Below are 12959 nucleotides of genomic sequence, written 5' to 3' on the forward strand. Positions count from 1 at the left end.
TTGAGGCCAAAAACTATATGCATGCATTGCACTCAAACTGCAAAAATTTGACTATTTTATGGGGAGTTTTATCATGCAGTTAGAATTGGCAGGAGCAAAACACTAAAGCCTGCTCCATATCCTCTCTAGTTCCACCTCATTTCACAACCTGCCCCATGTGCTACTTTGGAAAAAAGCAAAAAAAACATACCCAACCCTATCACCAATTCTGCATAGTGTCAAGTTTTACCCTAATTTTGCAATCCTAAACATGCTCCCTAGGGAGCAAGCCCTGTTAAACACAACAGGGCTTCAAAAGTAAGCATGCACAGGATTGCTAAGGAGGGGGCTGCTAATCTGTTTAAGAGGGTGGTGGGATTAAAGCAGACTATGTATCAAATAATATATGGGAAAAGATATGACGGAGTGAGATGGAGGAATGCCTTGAACAAGAGGTTTTTGTGATCATTTCAGAATGTTCAGAAGCAGTTGGGCTCCTGGGGGGAGGGAGACCAAAACTGAGGGCTGAACCCTCTGCTCTTCCCATGCCACCTCATTCAACAAACATGTATTGCATGCTGAATCACAGTAGATTAAGACAAGCTAACCTAAGAAAGGTTTCTTTGTTAAGGCTTGAAAAGGACTTTCAGAAAGGATTTAAGAACTAAAGAGGATGAGGAGACCAAGCTAGGGGACATGATGGGCAGTGGGCCCACATGACACTGAAAGCCTCAGTCTCCATGTGATTTCCTCTGCCTCAAACCAATCACTGTTTGGATAGGGAAATCTGGGGTGCCAGCCTTGTTTGGATTTTCTACCTCCCTGCTCCCAAGATGGGCATGGACAGCACATTTAGCCTACACTCATACTTCACTCCTTAATGTGACCCACACAAATGCTTGCAACATGTTTAAAACATCTCTTTTATTCCATTCTTTTTAACACCACAACAGAAAGTGCAACAGAAGTTCATCTAGAAGGAGTAGGGCCCTTCTCCTTCCATTGTGGCATGTCTGTTCTTTGCTTCTCATTCCATGCCAGTCTGTTCAATTCTCCAGAGCCTGCAGTTGTTCAACAGGGGCACAGGTCAAAGCCAAAATCCCAAGCAGAAGCCAGGGAAAAATCTCATTCAGTGCTGCAAAAGGCAGATGCAGGAGTTAATATGGGCTGGCAGATTGGAGCTTGTTACTTAATTGTCCTCAACTGACAATATAGAAGGAGAGAAGCTGCAATGCTTGTACTATCAGGGTCCTGAATCCAAGCTGTCCTGGAGGCAAGGAACAGCAGGCAGGTTCCCATTTCAGGAGGATGAGGGCTGAAGTTGCCCTTTGTAAACATATTCCAGGGCTGTGGCAATGGTCCGCATGTCCATCTCGATGCTACGTGCCCAGTTTTCCACATCACCAATCTCCTGTCCAGAGAGAAACAGTCATGATTAAAGATTTATCCCTTGATTTCTCAGTTTTAGGCAGATACCTATACCCTGTCCTCCAGTCACACAATTGGGGCGGAACATCTTCCAGTGGCCAGACTCTCCTATGACAACTGAATGACTTCAGGTGAATGTAATGATATAGCAAGAAAACTCAAACCATTCTCTTTTGCTGCTTCTTATGCCTGGAACCTTCATGATACCACCTCTCATTTTTTCCAATTCCATTTTCATCAAAGAGATTTATTTTGAGATTTCAACATCACGCACACCCAAGAAAGAAAAAAAATTACACACCTTAATAATAATAATAATAATAATAATAATAATAATAATAATAATAATAATAATAATAACTGGGTATTTATATACTGCCTTTCTGGTCATCAGATTACTCCTCTGACTTTATTCATGTTTCTAAATCCCCAGGTTTTTTTTTTTTACAATCCCAGAAAGATTCTGTCTTGCAAGAACCACACAACATTTCAGATGGATCTTTCTGGTCTGGTATCACTTCTGGCCTGCAGTTGCCTCCCATGCAGGCTGATAAGTAGCTCCTTCATGTCTCACACGAAGGGCAGCCGAGACGCTTCTTCGCTCACACCAAAGAGCAGGTGGAATAACTCAGCTTGGTTTGTCAGCTGCTTCAAGGTCTCACCATTCACAGAGCTGCCGGTGGCCTCAGACAGGTGACCTTCCGATGTTATCTTCAGGCTAACGGAGGCTCTACCCTATATACCAGACCTCTTGCCCATCTTAATCTTAATCTAGTACATGCATTTGTTCATACTGATCCTCGACTCTGTTTTCTCCCCAACTACTGATATTTAGCCACCATGAATTCATTGAGGCAGGGACCCTTCCCTCTTCTTTTGGGTCTCTATACAGTAACATGTACATTATTGTATTGAGAATAACGCCTCTTTCCAGACCTGAGTTGAACATTTAGTTTGCTAGATCAAACTGTTACCAAGGGACAGGAGAACTACATACACTGGCAGTTTGTCCCAGGGTCAGGCATGACCAGACTTTTTATGGTGCCACTTGTTCTAGGAGGAGTTCTTTGTTGCAAAACATCAAATCCCACAAGATTTGGGGGACACCTTCACCTTCACTATGTTCTATTTTTTTTTTACACACATGCACATCCTACCTTTAAATACATCCTACCTAGAGCAGAAAAAAATACACAAGCACACTTTTCACAAACATAATGTTTTGTGTGGGACCAACATAGCTAGAAAGACTCTGATCTATTTTGTCTCTTCAGTCGTGTTAATAGCTTATATGATCCATGTCCACCAGGTGGGGCTCTGCAACCGGTTAATGTCAGTGTTGCTTCCGGCCTGCAGTAGCAAGAAGTGCATCTAAAGTTCTGCAAGTAGCTCTTGGTCACAAGACAACAGGCTCTTGCTTTTCTCAGGCAGTCCCATGCCTCACCACTTGCCCCCTCCCAAGTTCTCTCCTTCTGCCACCTCAAGCTTATATTCTCCCTTATCTGTATACCTACTATATTTTTATCAGTACACCTACTCGGCTGTTACTTGGTAGGAATGGAGCAAGCCAATACACTAAAAACAGGTTTATAGCACCCTGCATTGTCAGTGGCATGTGGAGGAATAGGGTGCATGCAGTCTGCCTCTGGAAAGTAAGCAGACTAGCCTCCAGCTGGAGAACTAACTGGCATTGCCAGCTGATGGCAGATGGAGACAATGGACAATGACCCTGCTTGGCATTTGTTATTACCAGAGAGACAGCTGGATAGGAATGGCAAAAGCATTAGAATAGAGGAGAGCTGTTGTTCCAAACACTGAAGAGAGAAGAATGAGGTCCTCTGGCACATCCTCTGCCTGCTGCTCCATCCCATTCCATGTGCCAGTTTTATCAGGCAAAACAGCAGCAGTGGAAGCTCAGCACTGCCCAAGACAATTTGTGAACAAATTTGCAGATGGGGAAAAATACATGTTACAGTGCAGCCTCCTCAACTTGCAAAGAGTCCTTAGAAAAGAACAAGTACCAGTGAAGGGCAGGGACATTTCTCTCCCCCTCCCCCAACTCCCTCCCCCAACCATTTTACTTCTGTGAAGTTCCAGGCCTGAGCTGGACCCATGTTTCCTTCGCAGGAACACTGATGGGAAAAGCAGAGAGTGTGCAAGAGAGTTTCAGGGGGAAAGCACCTGATGGGAAAGGACTGAGCACTTCCTATTCTTCTCCAAAGCAAGCTGTCCCCTCCCAGGAAAAGGGGCTGCTGGGGTGTTGTTGAAAGACACACGGCTGCAGTGCAACATGCAGTTCACCCTTTGTCAAAATAGAGAAATTACCCGCAGGAGATTGGCACTTCTCAGTCTTTATTGAAATCCACACACCCATATCTACACTCTGTATAAATACACTGAGGTATCCTCCTAGAGTCCATTCATATCTGTTGTAACTTCAAGGTTACTCTGTGACAAATGTGTCTCCCCCCCTCCCCCAGCTTCCCCTAGAGAATCCCACTGACCTTCAGAGCCTGGTTGAAGTTCTCCACCATAGTGATCCACTGGCCTGTCTGCTTAGCAAACTGAGCAGCCTGAATCTGCAAAGTTTTCACCTCATAATCCAGCTTTTTTTGGTTCACATAGGCCTGTGCCACCCTAAAGTGGGAAGAAAAGAGTCAGTAAAAGACTGAGGTATTCAGGAGAGGAACAGAAGAAACTTCCCATCATTTGAGCGCTTCACTCCCATATTTCCTGTTCAGCCCTTCTCCACACTGAGTGGCTTCCCAGCTCAGGATAGGCTAACCCCAGGGGCAGAGGCAAACGCTGGGAGACTACAGCTGGGTGAGTTCCCAAGCTGTTGTGGATTTACTGGCTCAGCAACATCTGGAAGTCATTATGTAAGACTGAAAACATCTGGACCAAATCAGGTTTGAGGAGAAGGCAGGTAAACGACTGGGCACAGTTCAGCAGCTATGAGAAGGAGTAGTCATGGAACTGAAGGCAGGAATTGCTAATCAGTCAGCCCCAAAGCCCAATAGGTAAAGGTGTTTGAAAATGGTGTTATTTATTTAACTCAAAAGTAAGCCCATTGATTTCAGTAAGACTCAGGGCCCAATCCAGTGCAGCAGTGCCAATGGGGCATGCGCTGCATCCTTTGGTGGAATGACAGTCATAGCAGCCTCCTCAAGGTAAGGAAACATTTATTCGCTTACCTCCAGGCTGCATTGCAGCTGCACCAGTGCTGGAAAGTTGGATAGGATTGGGTCCTCAGGCTGTAATACAAACACCTGTACCAATAGAGGTTGTGGCCAGAAATAAGAAAGTCTACGGACAACCACAGTACAGGTTGTCCCTTGTTATCCGCTAGGGTTCCGTTCTCCTCCATTGCTCCTAATGGGATAAGGTTGTGCCTTGACATCCACAGGAGTTTGATACTGGGACTTACTGCCAATACCATAAAATGTTTTAAATAAAAGCAGTTTAAAAAACTAAAAAGTACATCCCTTTACAATTGTGGTTTAAAAACAGCTTTTCTTACTGTTTTAGAGAGGCAGTCAGCAATTAGAAATGCAAAGGACCCCCTGCCTTTGCCTGACTCAGCTGAAGAATGGAATGATCGCTTGCATGACTGTCTCTCTACAACAGTAAGAAAAACAGTTTTTTAAACTGTGATTTTAAAGAGATGAATTTTTCCTCTTCTCCAGAGATCAGCAAATTTCTTCTCATTTGCAGTGGCCATTCGTGTTGAGTCAAATCCGTGTATAACAAGGATTTGAACAAGAACAAATCTATGTATATTTAATCCGTGTATTAAATCTGTGTATAACAAGGTTGGACCTGTACTTTCAAAACTTGTTGATGCATTTTTGCCGTAGCCAAAGTAGTTCATAGGATACAATTTACTAAGCCAATTGTATTTTAGGTTACCAAACTTGTAAGCTGCATATAGCTCTCTTTCAAGAAGCAAGGAGGATCATCCATTTTGAAGAACAGATCTATGCAACTCAAAAGCTTAGCACTCAACCTTACCAGAGCTACTGCTCCACAAGATGGTATTTCAACTATTTTGTACTTATCTATGTTCAGCCAGCTGATGTGTGAATGTCCTATTCTATTTTCTTGAGTGACCTTCATTCTGATATATCAGAGCTTCAACTTTCCCATCTGCTCTAAGCAAGTGTGTGTGGCAGGGGTTAGAACAGATAAGCCAAACACAGAACGTTAGAGCTGTGACATCCAGAATCCTACACTAGGCCACTTGAAATTGATTTTGTACCAAAGTTGGCCATAGGATCCACGTCCCTGAGGGAATGAAAGTGATCATTGTTACCACAAACTTCTGGAAAGCCAGACTAGTATAACTAAATCACACCAATGGCTGTATAATTCACTTCTGGATCTTGGGTATGTGCTTGTAGAGTGCCTGGGCCTCCTAGCAGCCCTGAGTGTGCTAGGAAAGCCCATTTTACCCTCACTCTTAGGGATTAAGCACCTCCATCCCAGATGGCATCTGTTTAGCACACTCCTCCTACTGAAGCTGGCTTGAATCCAAATTAGGCACTAAGGCTGTCCAGATGCCCATGACAACTATAAGTGGCATCATTCCCTAAAGGGCATATCACACTAAGTTGAAGGATGCTCTTGCCCTAGGTTCTGACCAAGTGACTGGTACATTGTTGGGATTTAGCCCACCTTTCAGGACGTGAGGTGTCATAGCAGATGGAAACCATTGTTTGAAGTAATTAAAAACAGGGACTAAATATAGGAAGTTGTGTCACATATCTGTTTATTTTACATGCTTGCTCTTTTGTAAGAACAGTGCCCAGTCCCACTTTTGCTTAAATCTTTTTGTGTATGCTTAAGTCCCCTTTAATCCTTTTTGTCTGCTTTTAATAAACTTTCTTCTTGTTTTGAACTCTAATCTGCCTGCCCCGGTTGTCTCAGTGGAGAGTGTGTTGCCTCATCCTCATGACTGCTAGACCTACACCACTGTATCCATGTCTGGAGTGTTTAGCAGATACTGGACTCATCTCATCAAGGCCAGAAGTCACACCACAAGAATCTAGCAGTTCTGACTTCCATTCAGTTAAAACTTAAAATGGAGGTGGGGGGCTGCAGCAGAGAGGTCTGCTGCTTGGATAAAGCCTTTGAGGGATTGACCCCCCCCCCCCCGGTCAATCTTTTTCACAATATTAAGTTGGTCTGGATGATACTTCTGATCCTGAGGCAGCCCCAGGCAATTAAGGATGTGTATGCTCATGCCATGAATACATCATTCCCTCCCTTCCTTGTTAACTCTCTGAATCATGCAGGGAGGGGGTGTTTCTCTGTATCACCCCTCTATGCACTTTATACTAGTAGCATGTGCATAGGAGCAGTGTGAACAAACTGCCTCCCCCCACTAATGAAAGAACTAACCAGAAAGGGAAGGGTCATTAAGTGTACTAACTTTAACACGTGAAATGGATCACAGAGTTCACCTTACCAAAAATGGGAAAGAATGCTTTCAAACTGGAATATTTACCCTAGTTGATACAAAGACTTCTTGCTTTGGGAGATTTTGCTATCATACTCATACTAATCAAAATATAATACAAAGACTGGCAAAACAGGAACTTGGCAAAGAACTGATCCATTGTGCCAATAGTGAGCTCAAGCCTTTACAATCAGGATAAAGATTTGAAAAAATGCAACTTTACACAAAAGCCTTCTTCTCAGAGGACCTTTGGCCATTCTTCCAAGATATCCACTAAAACAGGAAAGGCTAAAAATTTAAATTTTTAAAGCAACAATTTCCACAATTATATCACGGATTTTCAGGCCAAGGCAAATTGTTTTTTGTGGCAATGCAGAACCCTATCTAAGGCAGCAATTGATGGAACTACCAAGCAAGATTAGCAGATACCAATTTTCTCCAAACTACTCTTTAATATGAGCAACTCCCAGCAACTTCAAAAAATTGCAAGACTGTCACACTAAGATGAGGGAATTTTTTTCCTCTTTGGATCATTGCATTGAGCTAAATAAACATTGCATCCAAGTTTCTTTGAACCTTAACTATAACTCAGAGGCCTGTACCAGGCTCATTCCTACAAAATGTACACCCATCTTAGAAATTGTATCTTGGGGCGTGGGTGTCTGTCCCAGTCACAATCCACAGTGATATGCAAGATAAGCTCTGGCTTTGTTGCACTATCACATTCTGTAGCCAAGCTCCTGTTAAAAGAGAATAGTAGCATTTGCAACTACTTGTGGAAACTGCTCTAATAAGTGAATCAATAATTCTTGATGTATACTTGCTTATCCCTGTGTTTGAAACCACCACTTCCCACTGCTTAACATCACTTACCCTACATTCATTTTTTTGTTTTGTTTATTTGTTTATTACAGATACAGGGCAGGGAAATGGGCTAGACTTAGGGATGGGTCTACATGGGTTACACATCAGGGTATTGGCCATGGAATACAACATACATTCTTAAAAAAAAACTAGTGGAAAAATTCTTTTGATGCAAATATTACCACATTCATCATTATAATATTTACTAATTTATCTAAACAATCAATATTATTTATCTAAGGTTATCTATCCAGTCATAAAAAGGCTTCCAAAATCTTTTTATTCTACCTGGCTGTCTGTCTTTCATTCATTCTGTTAATACATCCATTTCTGCTATTTCATAAATCTTATCTATTAATTTTTCTCTAATTAGAACTTCTATAGATTTCCACATTTGCGCATATAATATTCTTGCTGCTGTACTAATATGTACAATAAGGTATTTCTTGTGTTCTTCAATTTCTGATGTCACATTTAAGAGGGATATTTCCGGTTTGAATGGTATTGCACAATTCAATACCTCTTGTAAGACTGTATGTATCATTTCCCAATATTTCTTTGCTTTTTCGCATGTCCACCACAAATGATAAAAAGTTCTCTCCAACTCTTTACATTTCCAACACTTGTTTGATGAACCTGAATACCTTTTTGCTATTTTCTCTGGAGTCAAATGCCATCTATATAACATTTTATATAAATTCTCTTTAAAGGATACTGCTTTGGTTATCTTAACACTTACCCTACATTCAAATGGTCGACCAGAGCTTCAGTTAAGCAAGTAGCTGCAGCAATAGCCTCTCGCCGCCGCTGCTCTACAGAAGGAAAAAGAAACTCCTCAGTGTCAGTATTATCTAAGAGCAGTGTTTCCCAAACTGTGAGTCAGGACCCAATTTTTGGTGGGTCCCATAGCAGCCAAGCAGAGCCTCCAATGAAAACATGGGAGGTGGAAAGATCAGATAGATATAGCTGCTAATTGCACTGCATAGAGCTCAGCTCCTTGCAGATTGAGCTCCTGCTGTTTGCAAATACGTGCAAATATAGGGAGATAAATGTTTGAGTATCTTTTTGAGGGGTTATTATTACTTGTAAATAATTTATTTCTAGATCTCCTTTTTTAAAGCCTAGTAAACCTAGGTTGGTCGCTAAAATGTTTGGGAACCTGTCTTAGAGTTTAATACACCAGTGGGAGGGGCACAAACTAAGAAATGCATCTTCACAGGTTTCATTTCACTTTTGTCCCTATCCTGGAGCTCATGGCCACAGAGTGCACACGCTTCCTCCTCTAGAGGGGTAGCTACAAAGCACATACCCCTGAGACTGAGGACATCAGATGGTGTCCATGACAATATTATGACATAATAAATCTGTCCTATGGTGTTCATGGATTTCATCGGATGCATCAGGTACAGTGCTTCTCAGTGTTTGTCCTCTGCTGTACCACTTCACATGGTCCACCTATTCTAAGTACCACAGGAAGTAACTGGTGATGACGGCATCAGCAAGTTACTTCTGAGCTGGGAGCCCAGACTGATATGACAGACACCAGAACGAGCCTCAGGGAGGCTTTACCTTGCACAGAAAAGCATGCTTTGGAGCTCTGCCTGCCAAGTCTCCTACCGCTGTTTGTCGTGTCGCATTCCTGGTCTCAGGGCCGAGCATCTGGGGTCCCACGAGGAGACACCAGACACCACCTCAAGTATCACTGGTGGTACCTGTACCACTGATTGAGTAACACCGTCTCCTATCCTTGTATGATTAAAACGTACAGAGGTATAAGCAAAGGTGGTAAACAAGGGGGCTGCTGCAGGCTTTGTGTTGGGAAATGCAAGCTGTGCATGCAGCCTGCTGCGACACAAAGCCCAGCTGCAGGGCTCTTGCCCAGCCAAAGCAGGACCACTCACTGATTTGCTCCCGGCATCACTTGACACCCCCCAATCCCCTCCCACCGCCCCGCGACTGATCCTTGGTCCAGTACCAACAGCTCAGGGGAGCGAGGAGAGCGGTTGCCATGGTGATGCTCTGAGCAGGATGCTCGAGGCGGCTGCTGCTCACCTTGCAGCTCCTTCCTCTCGCTCTGCTTCGCCTGGTGCTCCCTCAGCAAGCGCGACAGCATGGCTGAGACCGGGCGGCCACTGGCACCGCTGACAAGCCTTTCTTCCTCTACAGCCCTCGTCATGTGACGCCAGCCAGGGACCACGTGGCTTGCTGGGCTCTCCTCAGTCCTTCCCCTTTAGGCGGAGTAGTAGTAAGAGAGGAGTAGTAGTACTGAGAAGGGGAGCTATCTATAGCCTGCTGTGTGGAGTGCTGTAAGCTCCTTTCTTCACAGAGGCTGTTTTTTGGAAGAGCTGCATGTGCACCCAGGTTACACCAGGCTTCCTCGCAGTCCTGTTGGGGTCAAGGCGTGGTGGTGCTTGGAGCAATAACTTTTCCTCTCCTGTGGAGTGTGGGACTCTGAGGAAGGACTCCTGTGGCATTTTTCTAGTCCTGGAAAGCCAAAGGCTCCCAGATGAGTGTTTGACCAGCAGAACCAATGGTTGGAGTACCTGGCATACTCACTGCTATTAGGCCACATAGCTGCAAAAGAGGACCAGGCACCCCAAAGCATAGGACATGCGGGAAAAATGTAGGACGTGGTTAGGCAACACAGGGCGCAATCCTAACCCACTTTCCAGCACTGATATAAGGGCAATGCAACTCCGACTTAAAGAAACAAATATTCCCTGACTTTGAGGAGGCCTCTGTGAGTGCCACCCGACTGCAGGATGCCGCATGCGTCCCATTGGCACAGCTGTGTCAGTGCTGGAAAGCGGGTTAGGATTTGGGCAATAGTTTACAAAGACACATTTGACATTACTGAAAGATCAGTGTTTAGGGTAGCGGGGGAGGGACATGAGACAGATTTGCACAGGGTGACAAGATGTCTTCTTTTTCCAGGATGTGCCCTCTTTTTTAGCTTCCTGTCCTGGAAAAGAACTTAAATGTCCTCCTTTTCCCAGTGAGCAGGCAGTGCAGAGCCTTCTTGTAATTAATAAATTCTATGTAATATAGTTTTAATAATAAGGAATATAGGGCACAATCCTAATCCCTTATGCCAGTGATTTCCAGCACTGACATAAGGGCAATGCAGTTCTTCAGTAAGGGAACAAACATTCCCTTACTTTGAGGAGTGACACCCAACTGCAGGATGCAGCACATGTCCCATTGGCACCGCTATGCCAGTGCTGGAAAGCACTGACATAAGGGATTAGGATTGTGCCCATAGTGTTTCAGTTAACCCCATGAAATCAATATACGAGTGTTTTTAGCTTTTATTTTGTCATGTCCTACATGTTTCCTGCATTCCCTACATTTTGGGGTGCCTGGTCCTCTTTTGCGGTTATGACATCTGGTCACCCTGGATATGCAGCATCAATATGTGGCTTGGAATTCCCTTCCCTCTATTGCAGCCATTTTTAGCTACTGTGCTGCAGCACACTGGTGTGCCGTGAATGGTCCCCAGGTGTACTGTGGGAATTTGGAAGAGGGTATGTGAGCCCCCCATTGGCAGCACAGTGTGCCTTGTCAATTGTCAAAAGACTGATAGTGTGCCTTGACCATTTTAGTGCCTTACCAGTATGCCTTGAGATGAAAAAGGTTGAAAGGTTGCTCTATTGCTTATCTGTGTGGGGTACATTGTTTGATCCCCCTGTAGAGGTGGTGAAGATTTCACTTGTGTGTTTGTGTGTGGAGTCCTCTTGTGCAGAGCACCTGCAGTAAGAGTTCTGAGAAGACAAGTGTTTCTAAAGTATCTTGCCATACATGTTGTGATGGTCAACAGGTTGTTTATGCCAAATGCTCCTTTGTTTGCCATCCCCTATCTCTGAAATTTCCATTACCAGTTTCCCAGGTGTGTGTTGTCTGTGGACAGCATGAGACCATAGATGTATAGCTCCTTGCTGTGTGCCCTTTCATTTGAGTTGTGGTCCCTGGCAGGGGCTTTAGTACTGGGGTTGGGATGTTGTGATAGGCTGCCAAGTATAGTCTGCATCCTATGATCCATTGCAGGAAATTGGATGAGGTGGAGGGGTGGTAGGAGTTGGGGTTTTCTGGTGCTTTCCCCTTCCTTATTCTGTTTTTATGGCTTTTTAAATTCATATGCAAGCTCTGATGTCAGTGTAGGATTTTGCTGGCCTTTGGGGTATGTCCGTTGTCTGAAGGGGGTTTAGAATATGGCATACGCAAACTCCTCCTGGATACCTTTAAAAGAGGATTGAGCAGATTTATGGAAGAAATGTCGATCACAGGTTACAAGCCATGATGGGTGCCGTTACATCGAATCTCCTGGTTTTAGAAGTAGGCAACCTAAGAATGCCCAGTACAAGGGAAGGCACCAGGATACAGGTCTCTTGTTGTCTTGCATGCTTTTGGGGGCATCTATTGGGCTATTGTGAGATACAGAAAGCTGGACTAGATGGGCCTTTGGCCTGATCCAGCAGGGATCTTAGTTCTCCTTGTCCTGCCTGCATTCTTTCCATGTTTCCACCCCATTTGGAAGTTTGCACCAGGAGTAGCTGCACTAGTGTCAGAGGTATGTTGGTGTGGCTTGGCATCCATGGCACATCTGTTGGTGAAACTGGAGCCATGATGGCGGAACCATTGTTGCTCCAGTTTCACCAATGGATATTTATATATCTATTAATACCTTGTATACCTTGTCTTTTCACCCTTGTGGAAGCTCAAGCTCAAAATCAAGTCATGCACACAATCTGTTTAGTGCATATACTTCTCTGTGACAGTGACCAGCACCGAATGCTTTCACAAAAATGGAAGCCATAGGATGTGGATTGATGTTTGCTTCTACAAAGATCAAGCAGTTTGGTGTTTGTAGTCCCTGATATAAGTGAGATGATGACCACTGATCATTTTAGCTAGAGCTGGTCAATTATCCCTTTCTCATTTAATGTTTGAAAGCTTTGATCATTGCAACCTCCAGGGGACAATTATTTCAACAACTGAGTAGGTGTATTTATTTATTTATTTAGTGCTTCAGATTCTGCTAAGTGCTACTCAAAGAATAAAATTGACAGGTCTCTACCAAGATGGCACACAGCCTAATCAAAATGACCTGAAAGGAAAAAGGGACAGTGAAGGAAAAAGGAAAACAAGCTAATTCAGGTATGTGCACATAATGTATGACCAGGTGAATGGACACTGGTCAATGGTGCTTGTACTGAAATGAAGAACCCCAGTG

General features: G+C 43.9%; 1 protein-coding gene across 1 annotated transcript; it reads right to left on the reverse strand.

The window, feature by feature from the left end:
- Positions 1-888: 888 nt before the first annotated feature.
- On the reverse strand, positions 889-9911 carry BLOC1S1 (biogenesis of lysosomal organelles complex 1 subunit 1). The gene is made up of 4 exons (XM_066617016.1): positions 9782-9911; positions 8469-8541; positions 3912-4044; positions 889-1390 (listed from the first exon to the last, which is right to left on the reverse strand). The coding sequence occupies exons 1-4, from the start codon at positions 9903-9905 to the stop codon at positions 1280-1282; spliced, it is 441 nt and encodes a 146-aa protein (XP_066473113.1). The 5' UTR covers positions 9906-9911; the 3' UTR covers positions 889-1279.
- Between the last annotated feature and the right edge of the window lie 3048 nt (positions 9912-12959).

Source organism: Tiliqua scincoides, chromosome 2, assembly GCF_035046505.1.
Source record: "Tiliqua scincoides isolate rTilSci1 chromosome 2, rTilSci1.hap2, whole genome shotgun sequence".
Taxonomy (NCBI): Eukaryota; Metazoa; Chordata; class Lepidosauria; order Squamata; family Scincidae; genus Tiliqua; species Tiliqua scincoides.